This window comes from Triticum aestivum, chromosome 7D (genome assembly GCF_018294505.1).
Source record: "Triticum aestivum cultivar Chinese Spring chromosome 7D, IWGSC CS RefSeq v2.1, whole genome shotgun sequence".
NCBI lineage: Eukaryota > Viridiplantae > Streptophyta > Magnoliopsida > Poales > Poaceae > Triticum > Triticum aestivum.
The window spans coordinates 617,934,830-617,948,953 of NC_057814.1; the positions used below are offsets into that span (position 1 = coordinate 617,934,830).

At 43.8% G+C, this 14,124-nt stretch overlaps 2 protein-coding genes across 2 annotated transcripts; one reads left to right on the forward strand and one right to left on the reverse strand.

The window, feature by feature from the left end:
- The first annotated feature begins 3,014 nt into the window (after positions 1-3,014).
- Positions 3,015-5,412, forward strand: LOC123168684 (protein TIC 21, chloroplastic). The gene is made up of 4 exons (XM_044586553.1): positions 3,015-3,316; positions 3,958-4,215; positions 4,534-4,737; positions 5,078-5,412. Exons 1-4 carry the CDS (start codon positions 3,101-3,103, stop codon positions 5,189-5,191), a joined length of 792 nt encoding a protein of 263 aa, XP_044442488.1. The 5' UTR covers positions 3,015-3,100; the 3' UTR covers positions 5,192-5,412.
- Positions 5,413-5,593: 181 nt separating this feature from the next.
- LOC123168683 (uncharacterized) lies at positions 5,594-14,118 on the reverse strand. The gene is made up of 9 exons (XM_044586552.1): positions 9,481-14,118; positions 9,163-9,355; positions 8,926-9,073; positions 8,390-8,474; positions 7,800-7,887; positions 7,414-7,684; positions 7,296-7,338; positions 7,108-7,211; positions 5,594-6,558 (listed from the first exon to the last, which is right to left on the reverse strand). The coding sequence occupies exons 1-9, from the start codon at positions 13,406-13,408 to the stop codon at positions 6,061-6,063; spliced, it is 5,358 nt and encodes a 1,785-aa protein (XP_044442487.1). The 5' UTR covers positions 13,409-14,118; the 3' UTR covers positions 5,594-6,060.
- Between the last annotated feature and the right edge of the window lie 6 nt (positions 14,119-14,124).

Genomic DNA, 14,124 nt, shown 5'->3' on the forward strand with positions numbered 1-14,124 from the left:
TTGCATGTAGCTCCGGTACCGCACGTTTTCATATATAGCATCCCTTGGCACAACACCATTATGTACAAGATATTCACTGCTAGCTTGAGGTTTTTGTATTGGGCATCATGAACGAGACACCCAAACCAGAGCAAGATTTGTTCATGGTTCATTTGCGTTTGTAGGCTCCCTACCGCAAATGCACCAAACAACACAAACAAGCTAGCAATTACTGCAACACAGACTCATGCTTTTGGCCCGAACAACACAGACTCATGCTTTTGACACAATTACTGCAACACAAACAACACATACAATCCCCATATGACATTCCCAAATTACTGCAACAAGTAATATGTCACGGGATAGTCATGCTGCTAGTTTAACCTCTTTGTGAAACGGACAACCATCTCCCAGCAATCCAAACCTTTCTAAAATGTAGATGGTGAATCAGAGAGGAATAGGTGTATAATCTCTTTGATCAAAGGAACAATATTTTCCTAAATAGTGTAGTGCAAACATATTTATTAGGAGTGCAGCCGGCAGAGAAAGTTGCAACAATATGTGATTTTCCTTCCTGCTCGTGTATACAATAAATGTGTAAATCCACTGCTTGTGTATCATCACCAGAAAAACAATGGCTCCATAACCCCATATGCATGGAGTTGAGTTGATGATACCGGAAAGAAGAGGAAATAAGCCACCATATTCATGGATACCATCATTATCATAACATTCACAAAACACAGACATCCGATGGTAGTGCCTAGCTGCACCCTTTTGAACGTGATGCTTCATTTAGTCATTTATATCATCGGTCATCTGATCTGTTTTGCCAGCTAAATGCCCTGCATATGTATTATATATCCAAGAAAGATGTCAAAGATGAGTAGTAAACCATCTTTTATTCTTTATGTTACTTATTGCAGGCTCTATAGGACCTCCCACATAAATAATTGAAAAGACTAGTGTGAAATAAACTTTAAACGTCGGATTATCTTAGGAATCACACAACCACTCTCGGACAATCACACATGAACGCCACCTCTTTATCATGGGCAGCGCCGGAGCTTGACTAGCATATCAAGGAGGGGGAGGGGGTAGTAGGCAAAGTATGAATGTTTGCAAGGGGCAGATGAGAATATTTTCATCCATATAAGTCCTCAAAAAAATTGCTTCAGTACGCCCCCTCAGCTATACACATTACTCTGCCCCAATCACGCGAATGTTAGTACTTACACTATTTATGTTTCCAAATTTTCTAGCCAATAATGACTACTGGTTGGAGTTAAGAGCAAGTATAATAAGGTACAATCAGCAGACTATAAGGACTAAACAATTATATATGTGCTGGGTTGGATGAGAGAAAAGAGAAGAGAGAAGGGAAGCAGGTTGCAGATTAACAACCGGCTGCAACACAGACTCTAAAAAACATTGTGAGAGTGTATGATGGGCCATACATTAATAAAGTTGTATTACTTAGTAACTAGCTACTATACATGTTGCCTATTAGGTTGTCTATGTGACATGAAAATTTCATATAGCCGGTTGTTGGCTATACTATTAACCATGCTCTAACAGAAAGAACGCACCTAAACCCGGTCCCCATATGAAGATGCACCAAAGACAAGCAATGGCCTTGATGCCGAGATTAGCATGGACAGGCAAAGCTTCTCTAATTGTATGCGTACCTTCATGTCGTCCTTTTGGCCTCACGTCTCTCTCTAAACCCAGGAGTTTTTTTCAATCCATGAGCATCTTTTGATTTAACAAATTGTTTCAAATAATAAAATGATAGCCAATTTTTTCTGAGCTAGCAGTGGAGCGAATGGGAAAAAAGTTAAGCGTGCGAGTGGAGCCAGGAGCCGAGTCGGGCGAGGGTCTGGGTGTAACTGTGAGCATGAACTGGGGAGAATCGCCACATATTTTCCCTTTGTTTTTAGGATTGATATACATATGGCCACATTTTACATAAAAATATATGTTCTATTCCTCAAATGAAATATGTCTTTGTTTAATCATGTGAAATCACACGAAAAAGGTGCTCGTACAACAAATACAACAAAACCGCTTAAAATATGGTAGGATGGGCATACGTGAGACTTGTAAATCTCAAGTCGGGGCCCGGCCTGGCCCGCCAAAAAGCAAAAAATGTCTATTGTTTTCTTAAAATTAATTAAATCATTTTTGGGGAGCTCCTAGTCAGCGGCTTAAGCGCCGGCTACAAGAACCGGCGCCCACACGCCCTGCAAAACTGGGTCGACCAAGTTTCTCAACCGTTGACTATTTAACAAAAAAATCCAAAAAATCGACAAAATTGTGAATACAAAAAAGTTCACGAAATTGAAAAGGGTTCATAAACTTTGAAAAGAAGTTCACGGTGATCTGAAAAAAAAGGTTCACAATATTTTGAAAAGTTCATGGATTTTGAAAAATAGTTCACTAATTTGAAGAAAGTTCATCAACACAAACTTGAAAAAAGTTCATAATTTTTTTTAAAAAAGTTCATTGGTTTGAAAAAAATCATTGAATTCGAAAAATAGTTCTTCGATTTTACAAAAAAAATAGCAAAAAGTTGAAAAAGTTCACACATTTATCATTTATCATTTATCATGGATTTTGGGCCGGACACCGGACGTAGATGTAGTAATCACCTATTGGTAGTCTTGTTTGTCTCAAAAAATTAGAAAAACTAGCGGTACATTTGCCGGTATGCTTGTGAAAAGTTTAACACTATATTAGAGTTACTATTTACTCTATATCGTCACGGAAAATTCTCTTTTTTCGCACGCATTTCTTACCAGAGTTTGTCTTTGTCAAAATCTTTATACGAGTGCGGCAGTAGGTCAAGCTTGTTCGGAAACAGCTTCGAAGAATTTTGTCTGTCCCTTCCTAAATTGCAAAAAAAAAAAAGTCATATCATGTTCATCTATTTTCGCCAGTCCAAATTAATTGACGCAACTTTAGTACAACACAAGTAGTACAATTTTCCAACTAGAGGGAGCTCTTTTGAGCTTGAGTGTGCTGTAGGAGCTTCCTTCCTTGCTCTGTTCCCAAGCCAAGATCAGAAGTTGAGAGCCCTCCCTCGTGACCGCCCCCCAAAAAAAAGCCCAGGCGCAAAATGCTCGCGCTCCTGCTCTCCCCGCCGGCGGCGCCTCCGCCGTGCCTCGCGACGCTAAGGCGGCGGCCTCCCGCGCCCCGCACCTCCTCCGCCCCCGGCCGCGCGGTGCCCGCCCTCCGCGCCGCGGCCGTCCCCCGCCTCGCCGCCGCGGGGCCCGGTGCCGCCGAGCCGGAGCCCGCGCCGCTGTCCGCCGAGGAGGAGGCCAAGCTCGCCCAGGTGCCGCCCCGCTCCCTCCCCGTCCCCGCCGCTGATCCGCTGAACCCTCATGCGCGCGGCCGTTTGCCGGATTGCTGGCACTTCAGAGTTTGCGCTCGTCGAGGATATGCAGACAGAGCATGGGCAATCCTTGTCCAATCCTGCAGGGCAGCAGGGCTGGTACTAGGCAGCTGGGCTGTGCCTGCATCATCAACCAGCATAAGTTCTGGGATAGATTGTTTTCCCTCACTCCACATGCTTAATATGTGCATCTAGTTGCTCCCTGGTTAAAGACACTTGGTTGAAGTCACTCCACATGCTTAATATGTGCATCTAGTCGCCTCATTGGTATGGGAGATTTTGATAGAACAAAAAAAAGGTGTGCGCCAAAGAGGAGTCTCAGCATAAACATGATATGTAAAGCTTTTATCATGTACTCCCTTCGTCCCAAAATAAGTGTCTTGACCTTGATACAACTCTGTACTAAAGTTAGTACAAGGTCGAGACACTTATTTTAGGACGGAGGAAGTAGTATCCATGAATCTTTAAGGTGTTATTGTAATTTTACAAAAAATTGTGTACCCTGGCATTCTGGTCTGTTTTGTCGGTTTTGTCGGTTTTAGGACGGAGGAAGTAGTACACTTATTTTGTCGGTTTTGCAGGTTAGCAAGAGGCTAGAGAAAACAGCACGGTATTTCAAGAATTTGGGTACCCTGGCATTCTGGTCTCAGTTGGTGTGCACAACCGTTTCGGCTGGGATCTTGTCGTTCTCCGCAGTTGCTACCGGGAATGCAACATCTCCCTTCACATTCTATGCGACCGGGCTTGGCATCGTTGCGGCCTTTGTGTCAGTGTTCCGGTCATTTGGTTACATCCGTCTTTCCAAAACGCTCAGGAGAACAGCAACCGAGCCTGCAAAGGTACTCAAGTTTCCCAAATAATGTCCCACTGGGCTATCGTTTCCTTTTCTGAAAAGCCATTGCTTCTACGCACCCACTGCCTTTGCATATGGGAGTGTGTGCATGACGTCTGATCTTGCTTACCTGTCGACGATCAACTTGATCTCACAAACACACCCAACTCATTTGATGGCATATATGGTACCGTAATATCATGGTACAACAATGCTTCACACGCGGTGGTCTGCTGCTTGATCTGTTTTGAACTGACATAATATTACTTGGTTCTGCTTATATGTGCATTTTAGCCAAAACTAAGTCGAGTGGCTCCTTCTCCAGGCTCCTCCGCGTGCGGCTGTGGTTAAAAACCTGAGGAACAGTATTGTACTCAGCGTTGTCGGGATGGGCGCTGCGGTCCTCGGGATGCAGGCGACTGTTGGTGCTTTGGTAGCAAAAGCTCTCACCACCTCCTCGGTGCCCTACTACCAGGGGATATCCGCTGGCCAGAGCCCAGTTCTTGCTCTGGATGTTTTTCTTGTTCAGGTATGCATTGTATCTTCCCTTCATTTTGATTGTTTGCAGAACGAAAAGAGCTTCCAGGGGTGGTCCTTTCCCTCCCATCTTGCAAAGTGGTCTGTTTGAGCTTTGTAATGCGAACCTTGATCTACAGGGTTGGTAACAAAATGTGCAATCTTCACAAATATAGTAATAAGAACACCTTTAAATTGTCGGACATAGGATCGCATTTCAAAACCTAAGAAAGTATTAGTCTCTTCGATCCATATGAATTGTCGCTGAAACGGATGTATCTGGGGAGTAGAATCTTTTTTAACTTGGCACTTTGTTTTTTGTATTAATTGTCATCGTCTCTCATCGTGGACAGGCTTCAGCCAACACCATCCTCTCGCATTTTCTCGGGCTATCGAGCTCGCTGGAGCTACTGCGGTCCGTGACAATCTCTCCAGCGGATGCCGGCCCCGTCCCTCGACCGGCATGACCGCATGAGCTACAAACAAACACGGCATACGGCTCCAGTTTTTTTTCAACTTTTTTGGTTCTGCAACTGTATTCTGGCAGCAGTTTTTTTTTCGTTCTTCCTTTTTGTGTGTACATCTTCTCGTTTGGTGACAAGTATCAGTATGTCCAGCTAGCTTGATTTTGCTCATGTGCAACTATCTACATATACTTGATGAAGAAAAAGAAATCTGTGTCGTCAAACCTCTGCTTATTGCTTCAAACATATGAAGAGAAAAGTACTCCTATACACGTCTACGGTTTGCGCCATCCGCTGATAACAAAACGATCTGATACACGAGCAGCATACCGCTATACCAGTGTGTGACCAAACACCCCATGGGCTATGGTCCACAAGTAGATGCACAGGAAACTCACAAAGGCAAACTCGAAATAAAGTTGCATTTCTTCTATCACAGATATGGTATGTGTTTTTACATTCAACACACAGGTAATACAGCCAGTTGCTACCAATGAAACCTATGTATAAGTACAAGATGAATGGAAATGAGATGTTAAAAAGGAAAGAAAAAAGGATGACAAGGCATGTTTTCCCTATCTATATATGGGTATGTCGAAGAGAAAACCCAGTCAGCGCTGCAGCTTGGTGTGGCGCAGCAAAGCACTATATCAACAGCGGGTATCCGAGATAACCGAAAAACTTGTCAAACCCTTGTTCTTCTCGCCGGTCCGAGTCAGCTTGAGCACCAATCTGCATGTCCAAAACTTGAAATCCCCTTAGCACTGTCCCATCAGCCATCAAACTCTTTACCCTCATGATCCGAAGCGGCTTTGCCCGCACGCTGAAATGTTGAACTTTCCCCAGTCCAAGTTCCAGCAGCTGTTAGCCTGTCACACTCTTGCCGTTCTCATGATCCGAAGAGGTTTGATTAGTGCATCAAGATCATCAGCCTCCCTGCCGAGTTCCCCTGAGTCCAGTTCCATCAGCTGTATGCTGTCCGGCGCATCAACACTCGGTATGCTGCCTGGCCCATCAACACTCTGTATACTGTCCGGCACATCAACACTCTGTATGCTGTCCAGCGCTGATGCGCCTTCTTCACCATCAATGTCAAGTGTGATAAAGTCAGTGAAGTCCCCACCTGAGAAAATATCATGTTGCTGTTTCTGTCTGTCATCTTGGCCTGAAGAAACTTTGCTTGTCTCGCTGTCATGTCTAATGCTGGTGTCAAAATACCGTCCCCAGCTACTGTTTTGGGGGGTGTCTGGTCTGCTTCTCTTAGATTTGATTGTCTTCTTGGTGGGGTGATGAAGTTTGCACGTAGATTGTTGTGGGCACTCTCCTGTTGCCTCAAAGACTGGGCATGCGTAGCTGTGCTTTTTACGACACTGCTTGTAACAGAGGATTAATTCAAGACCATGAAAAGATTAGCAATCTCAGTTCAGAGCATAAAAAAAGATCATGGAAGCCCCAAAGTTCAAAAGCTGAACCTGGTTCCAATGCAAAACCATGCTTATAAACTACACTGCAAGCATATCTGGCACAAACAAGTTCCAGCAAAAAAAAGAACCTACTAACAAAATCTTCATTTTGATAACCTATCAACAGTTAAACGCTAAACCACACTGGATAATCCTCGTTGACACGACTAAGAACATGCATGTCCTCCTAGATCCCAGCAAAAACACAAGAGGTCTCATGCAGTAAATTATACCTACCAAGGAACTTTAAATTAATAATACTAAATGATTGGCAGGAGGGTAGGGCATATTATAGTTTACATCACATTCTTTAAGGGACATTTTTCACAATGGTTCAGTTCTGGGTTTTTTTCTGGCAAGTTAACTATCAGCTTTTGAGGACAATGCTGAATTCCACCCCCTAGCAATGGTAATACTTGAATAAGATTGAAAGATTTCAGTAGTATCATTAAGTACCTCATCACCATCTGCACAGTATCCCTTTAGAAAATCTTCACAGGCAGGAGCCTTAGAGTTCACTTTCACATGCCTATAGGGACAAGCTGTGTTGGTACAGAGACCTGCCAGAATACAAATCATATGATCAAGAAAAATGTTGCAGAAACAAAATTCTAAAATGATGCACTGCGAATGAAATGAATCACCTTTCAGAAAATAAGAACAATCTTGCATTCTTTCCGGGAGGACCTGCAGAACATACTCTTACAATGAAAGAAGTGTCAAATGCAAGATAGGCAGTAGAATCAAGAAGAAATGTCTTACCTTGTGAGTGAGTTTACAGCTAGTATCAGAACACAGGCCTTTAAGAAATTTAGTGCAAATAGTCACTTTAGCAGGGTCATGAATATAGCGACACTCGCCCTTAGGCTTCTTGCACTCGCCAAACCGAGTGAAGAATTGACAGTACTGTCGTTTCTTTGCCAGGCGTGATCTAACAGTGTGCAAACTCCATCGAACTTTCTCATTTGCTAGCATGCGAGTTACTTTTTTGGGGTTTCTAACCAGTTGGTTACCTTTGCTAACACGCACATATCTGTTTCAGAATAAAGAGAATCAGAGAATAAATCAAAGTTGAAAGATCCTAGATGCAAACAAGTTCTATTTTAAGACGGCATCATGCAAGCAATAGCATATGGTCAAAAAGATACCCATTGCAAGTTGATGACCTCCTCAAATCTGAAGATGCTTGATTGTTGTTTCTTAACTGATTGCCGGCAACAGATAAAGAGTATTGATCTGCAAATTTTGACCAACATCAAGTAAAAACAAAAAATTATATACTGACCAGATGAATGATCAGTGTCTTCTTGCAAATGCAATTCAAAGTACTACATTCAACATGGAAGTTACATCCACTGGAAGCACTGCTATATGCAATTACTATTAACCAATAAGAGAAGGTCCTTAAATTATGGCATAAGAGAGCATGTCTCATGCACTGCACTTCAAAATGGAATCGCCACAAAGTGATGATTTAGCTAACTAAGACCAGCAGTAAAATGTCCAGCCAGTAGGTAATTCAACTTTAGACTTGTAATATAGTGGACCACAGAAGTAATTATAGAATAAAAATGCAACTGGGAATCTGTCTTGCAATATGGTGGAGCATGGAAGTTATGTTATTACACTAAAAAAGAGCAATTGAGAAGCAGGAGCAGCCAAAATTATGTATCTCACGTATAAATTATTTTAGCAGTTGAGTCATTCTTCTGTAGTGGCAATAAGTTTAACACATTACCATTTCTTCCAGTATAATGGAGATATTGCCGTTTCCGTTTTTCTCCTCTCTTTTTTTCAACGTCAGCAACTGCCAATGTAGCCTCCTGCAATCCAGGTTGTAACTTTATAAAATGCACCATATATGCACTACACAATAATGTGGTCTTGGTATGTAAATAGTTAAATGCATTTTCAAAAGTTGGTTGCATGGCTGCTCTCATGACTAGTTAAATAGCAGTCAAGTATAATCAGCATTAATATAGGCAAGAATCAGCATTCTCGTTAGACATTAGCCGACAAAGTAGTTAGAAACTTCTTAAGAGACAACAAAATTCAACCAGTAACATAAATCAAGTCGTCTTCCAAATACTTCTTGTGGGCTTCCCATCAGAATATACTACAACAACAACAACAAAGCCTTTAGTCCCAAACAAGTTGGGGTAGGCTAGAGGTGAAACCTATCAGAATATAATGATCTGATGAAAATAACTCCAACTGGCTCTTATGGAATACTGAATATGAAAAACTATGCACAAAGAATATCAATTAAGTTACCTCGTTAACCTTTTGAGAACGCTTCTCAAGAGATCGTGACCATTTCAAACTTGATCCACCAACACTTAACACGCCAGATTTTCGTATAGAGAATCCATTAGTTGAGACAGTATAAATCATATCTCTCTTCTTGGTTTGTAATAGTTTTCTGTTACACGATAAGGGACACATTAAAACAAATTGCATTAATGGCTCAATAGAGAAAGAAAGAAGTTCAGGCTAGTCTGCTAATGTTACCTGACTATTCGTAAGGAGCTCACATTCTGAGTGTGACTGCTTCTAAAATTCTTGTAGTATATTTTTCTTTTCCATGGAAGAATACGTGGGAAAGCCTTCGCATAACTAGTTCCCACAGATCCTTTCCTCTGTGGTTGTTGCCCACTGAGTGTCCACACGTGAGAGGAAGTTCCCATATTATTTGTCCGAAGAGCTGCATTTAGAAAAGTTTGAGCAAATGGTAGTTAAATGAATTAGCATTGCTTTCTTATTCAAGTATGAGGTTGCAATTGTGGTATGCCTCATAAGGAAAACAAAGAATACAAGAGAACTGAATACCTTTATGTGGTCTCTCCTTTAAACCATTGATACTGTTGTTCGAGGATGCAACTTGTACATTATTCTCACCTGAATTTAAGCTCTCAGCAGTAGCAATCTCTTTTGTATTCTGACCATCAGAGGAAGATGAACTCAAAACAATCTGATTTTTCCGCTTCTTGAAATATAAATCAGAGGCTGTGGGTGGCTGCAGTGATAAAACCTTATCTGTAGAACTTTTAGTTGGGTCATCAGGGTGCTGCCTCTGTGCGGCAACCAATTGATTTGATTTCGGTCTAACATAAACCACTTTACTAGCATCTGAGGGTTCAGGTGTTTGTGCACTTCTAATGCTTGGGGTATCAACACCTGAGTTCAATTGCTTAGCCGAATCTTCTTTTTCAGTTTCAGGAACATGCTGCTTGGGCAAAGTTTTAGACAACTGCTCTGGAAGGTTTGTGGTTGAATTGATGGACTTGGCATGAAGTGGTAAAGGAGGAGTCTTAGGTCTTTCAACTGTAAAGTTCGAACGTGCTGCAGAATCATTTGAATCAACTTTCCTGACAAAGTTCATGCTTCTCCTAATCACAGGCTTATTCAACTTATTCTGAGTATCCAGACTAGAAGAATGGGAGAGTTTTCCTGTTGCTGGATTTCTAATAAGGGCGTTACCCTTGCGTATATAAGAGTTTTGAGTTTTGTCATTCCTCCTCGGTGGTTGTTTAGGCGGTAATCCTGAAGGCTGTGAACTGGGCAAAGATGTAGAAGATGTCAAGTCACCACGATACCATGTCTTGTGCCTTGGATTTGAACTTACACGAGGAGGCTCTCGGGATGAACTGGGCAAATTCGCCTGTTTAGGAGCTACCTTGGGAGGCATAGAGCTTGTACAATTCATCTGAGGAGACTTCCCCACAGGGTTACCAACCGAGTCCAATCCTGCTCTCCTGCTATCCTCCTTTGGTGCTAAGACTGGCAAACTAATAGAAGGTAAAGTAGATTTGCATGGTTGATGATCCTTTTTAGCTTCTGACACAACGGATTCAATCCAAGAAGACAACAAATCTCGCTTTGTGCTTGAGTTAACCACAGAACCTTCAGTATTACTGTTATAGGTATTATTATCTGGCTCAACAGATACCTGAGGAGAAAGCGTTGTATCCATCACATCGGTAGATTCCACAGCTGGGATAGCAGGTTCAATTGGGTTACCCACAGGATTATCCACCATCTGATGATCATGTTGATCAACAACATTTATTGAACTAATAGAGTGCAAACCAGAGAGAACTACCTCCACATGTTTCTCAACATCACCACTGATTCCTTTATTACTGTCATAGGTATTATCCAGCTCAACAGATACCTGAGGAGAAACTAGCTCTGCATCCATCACATCAATAGATTCTACAGCTGGGATAATAGCAGGTTCAGTTGGGTTGCCCACAGAAATATCCACCATTTGATGATCATGTTGATCTACAACATTTATTGAACTAATAGAGTGCAAACCCGAGAGAATTATCTCGCCATGTTTCTCAACATTGCCACTGATCTCGGGTGTCAATGAGTCTGACTGAGGCATATCACTACCAGATACAGATAGCCTAATGCTGTTAACCTGACTAGAGAAAGCATCCACACTTCCACACTGCTCCAAACCTTGTGCAGTATCATGATCCTGACTAACAGAAGTGTCATTATCCACGCTCTGATCCAAACCTATCCTATCTTTCCTAACAGTAGCATCGTTAGTCACAAACTGCTCAGACATAGCAATGCTGTTGACCGCTGGCGGTAAAGTCAGCCAATTTTGAGAACCTACACCAACTGAGTCATCATCAGCCACACCTTTTTGTTTTACAAGACTATCAAATTCTGTCACTGTGGAAACATCTAATCCTTTCTGCCCTTCCAGCAGCTCATTGTTTTCCTTGAGCTGTCGCTCACTTTCAATGTTATTACTGAAATAGAAATTACTGCCAAGTGTCAAAGTTGTAGGAACAGACTGCTCGCTGTTACCAGATACAGATGAAGATTCACGGGAATGTGCCAAGGGAAAATCAATCTCGGGAGACAGATGACCTCTATGAAGATTTATCAGTTCTGCTACCTGAGCTGTAGCACCCCTTTCTATACCATTATTCAAAACAATACCCCGGGTTAAATCCTCCATAAGATCAGCGTCTAATGGTGGCACATTCATGCTTTCAACATTTCTGGAACATGACAGATTAAAGAAATCTCTACCTTCAACTTCCAGGGGAGCATCTGTTTCATTGAAAGCAGTTCCGTCATTGAGAAGATCTTCCTTGTGGCTATTGCCGAATCCACCAGCTAAATTAAATTCTGGAGTGCTCCCAGAATTACAGGTGGTGGTAGCATGTCTTTCAGTTGACCCCATGACAAACTTGCTCATAGTAGTTTCTGATGTATTAGGAGCTTCCAAGAGGTGTATTGTTTTTGAAGTGTTAGTTTGACATAATTCTATGGGGATTTGGCTCTCTTTGGTCCTGGTATCCTCATTCACATCGAGTTCCCTTGTATTAGAAACCTTCACATGGTGTGCCACCGAAACATTACCAATACTATTTTCACCTAAACCAGTCAGAATCATACCCTCGCCTTTCTGAGCACCCTTTCTCTTGCATATAGTAACTTCTGGTGTACTACTTACACGGCGAACATCCTCTTCGCTTGTGTTAATCAAGATGTCATTGTCTTCCCTCCTAGCATCCTCACCTCCAGCAATTTCTGCCGTATCATGATTTACAGTAACTCCATTTGTGCAAACAGTGTTTTTTTTACTGACATTCTTAGGAGCTTTGCTCTCTTTCATGCTAGATTCTGTCCGCCTATGAGAAATTCTCAGAGGATTACTTGCAACTGCAGCACTCGTTTCACCTGAAAGAGACATGATTTCACCCTCCTCCTGATAATTATCATACGTAGACACCAAAGTTGCACTCCTAACACCTGAATCCATGGAGCTCCTATCTCCTTTCCCAGGATGCTCACTTCGTCTTGTAGCAAGTGCTTCTGTAGATTTAATGGCTGAAGCAGCAATAATATCACCTCGACCCATGGAGCTTCTATTCTCTTCCTTTCCAAGGTGCTTACTCCCACTACGATTTGTTGAATCAAGAATTTTCTTGGACTCGATGGCTGAAGTGGCTTTCCTTTTACGTGGATTTATCGAGTTGCTATTTTCACCCTTCTGGACATTCAGACCATTACCAGCTCCAGCTGTACCACTAGTGCTTACCATATTATGTTCAGATACAGTATCCTTTTCCAGCGATGAGGTTATGATTTCACCCTCTTCTTTTTCAGAGGAATTTGCAATAGCATCAATATTATCCCTCTTCTCAGATACAATTTCTCTACTAATTTGTTTATCCTTGCCAACAATCCTCCTCACAATCTTCTTGATAACTATCTTCTTCACTTTCTTCACACCAGCCACAGGACGACCAGCTAAGCCCAAACTTTCACTAGGGGAACCTGACACATTCTCCTGAACATGCTTCCCAGGAAGCTTCTCAACATCCCCTTCTTTTTCCTTGGACTCCGGTGAAGGTTTCACAAGAACTGAGGACAACACCTTCCTAACATTCTTTCCAGCATCCTTCTGTATTACTTTAGTGCTGTCACCCTCATTACTACCAGCACTTTTTGCCTTGCAGTCCACAGAGATCACGCTGGCCAATCCCTTTGAAGCAGAGCCGGCAGTGCTCGACTTGGCTGGTGAAATATGCAAGGCCTTTGGCGGTGGCGGTGGCGGCGGCCGTGTAGCAGCAGCAGGGCCCTCCTCTATCCTCTGCCACACAGAAAGTCTCCTTGGGGCAGGCTCCTTCTGTGGAGTGCGCCTCGGATGCGCGACAATCGTGGCACGTGGCGAGCGCGGCGAGCCACGCTCGCCAGACAGCGTTGACGTCTGTGAAACCATCTGAATCTTCCTGCTGCCCTTGCTGTCGCTGTGCGTTGAGAAGCTCTCGTGGCTGTAGCCAGGATGCGCAGGGGCCCTATCTGCAAAGCTGTCGACCGCGGCGTAGCTGGCATGGGGCTGCTGCCTCTGATGGCGTGAAGGCGGCGGGCCAGAGCTGGAGGTGCTCTCGATGTCGACCCGGTCATGTAAGGCGCACCGCTGCTTCTTGCGCGGGCTGGGCGGCGGCGAGAGGCGGAGCTGGTGGGGGGACGTGTATCTGCGCCTGTCGTCCTCAGGCTCCTGGTGAGCAGGGGCGTATCTGCGCCTGTCTTCCCCAGTCTCCTGGTGAGCAGGAGTGTATCTGCGCCGGTCGTCCTCTGGCTCCTGGTGAGCAGGGGCGTATCTGCGCCTGTCTTCCTCTGGCTCCTGGTGAGCAGGGGCGAATCTGCGCCTGCGCTCCTCAGGGTCCTCCCACGGGGGCTGCTGATGCTGCTGTTGATGGTGGTGGTGGTGCTGCTGCTGTTGATGGTGGTGCTGCGGCTGCTGATGCTGCTGGTGGTGGTGCTGCGGGTTGTGCTGGTGGTGGTGGCCAGCGGCGCGGCGGATCTCCTCGTCGGGGTGGCGCTGGTGGCCGTGGTAGTGGGGAGCGGGCGAGCCGTGGTACGGCGGCGGCGGCGGGGGCGGGGTGGAGTAGGCCTCGGGAGGAGGAGGAGGCGGGGGAGTGGGCGCGTAGGCGG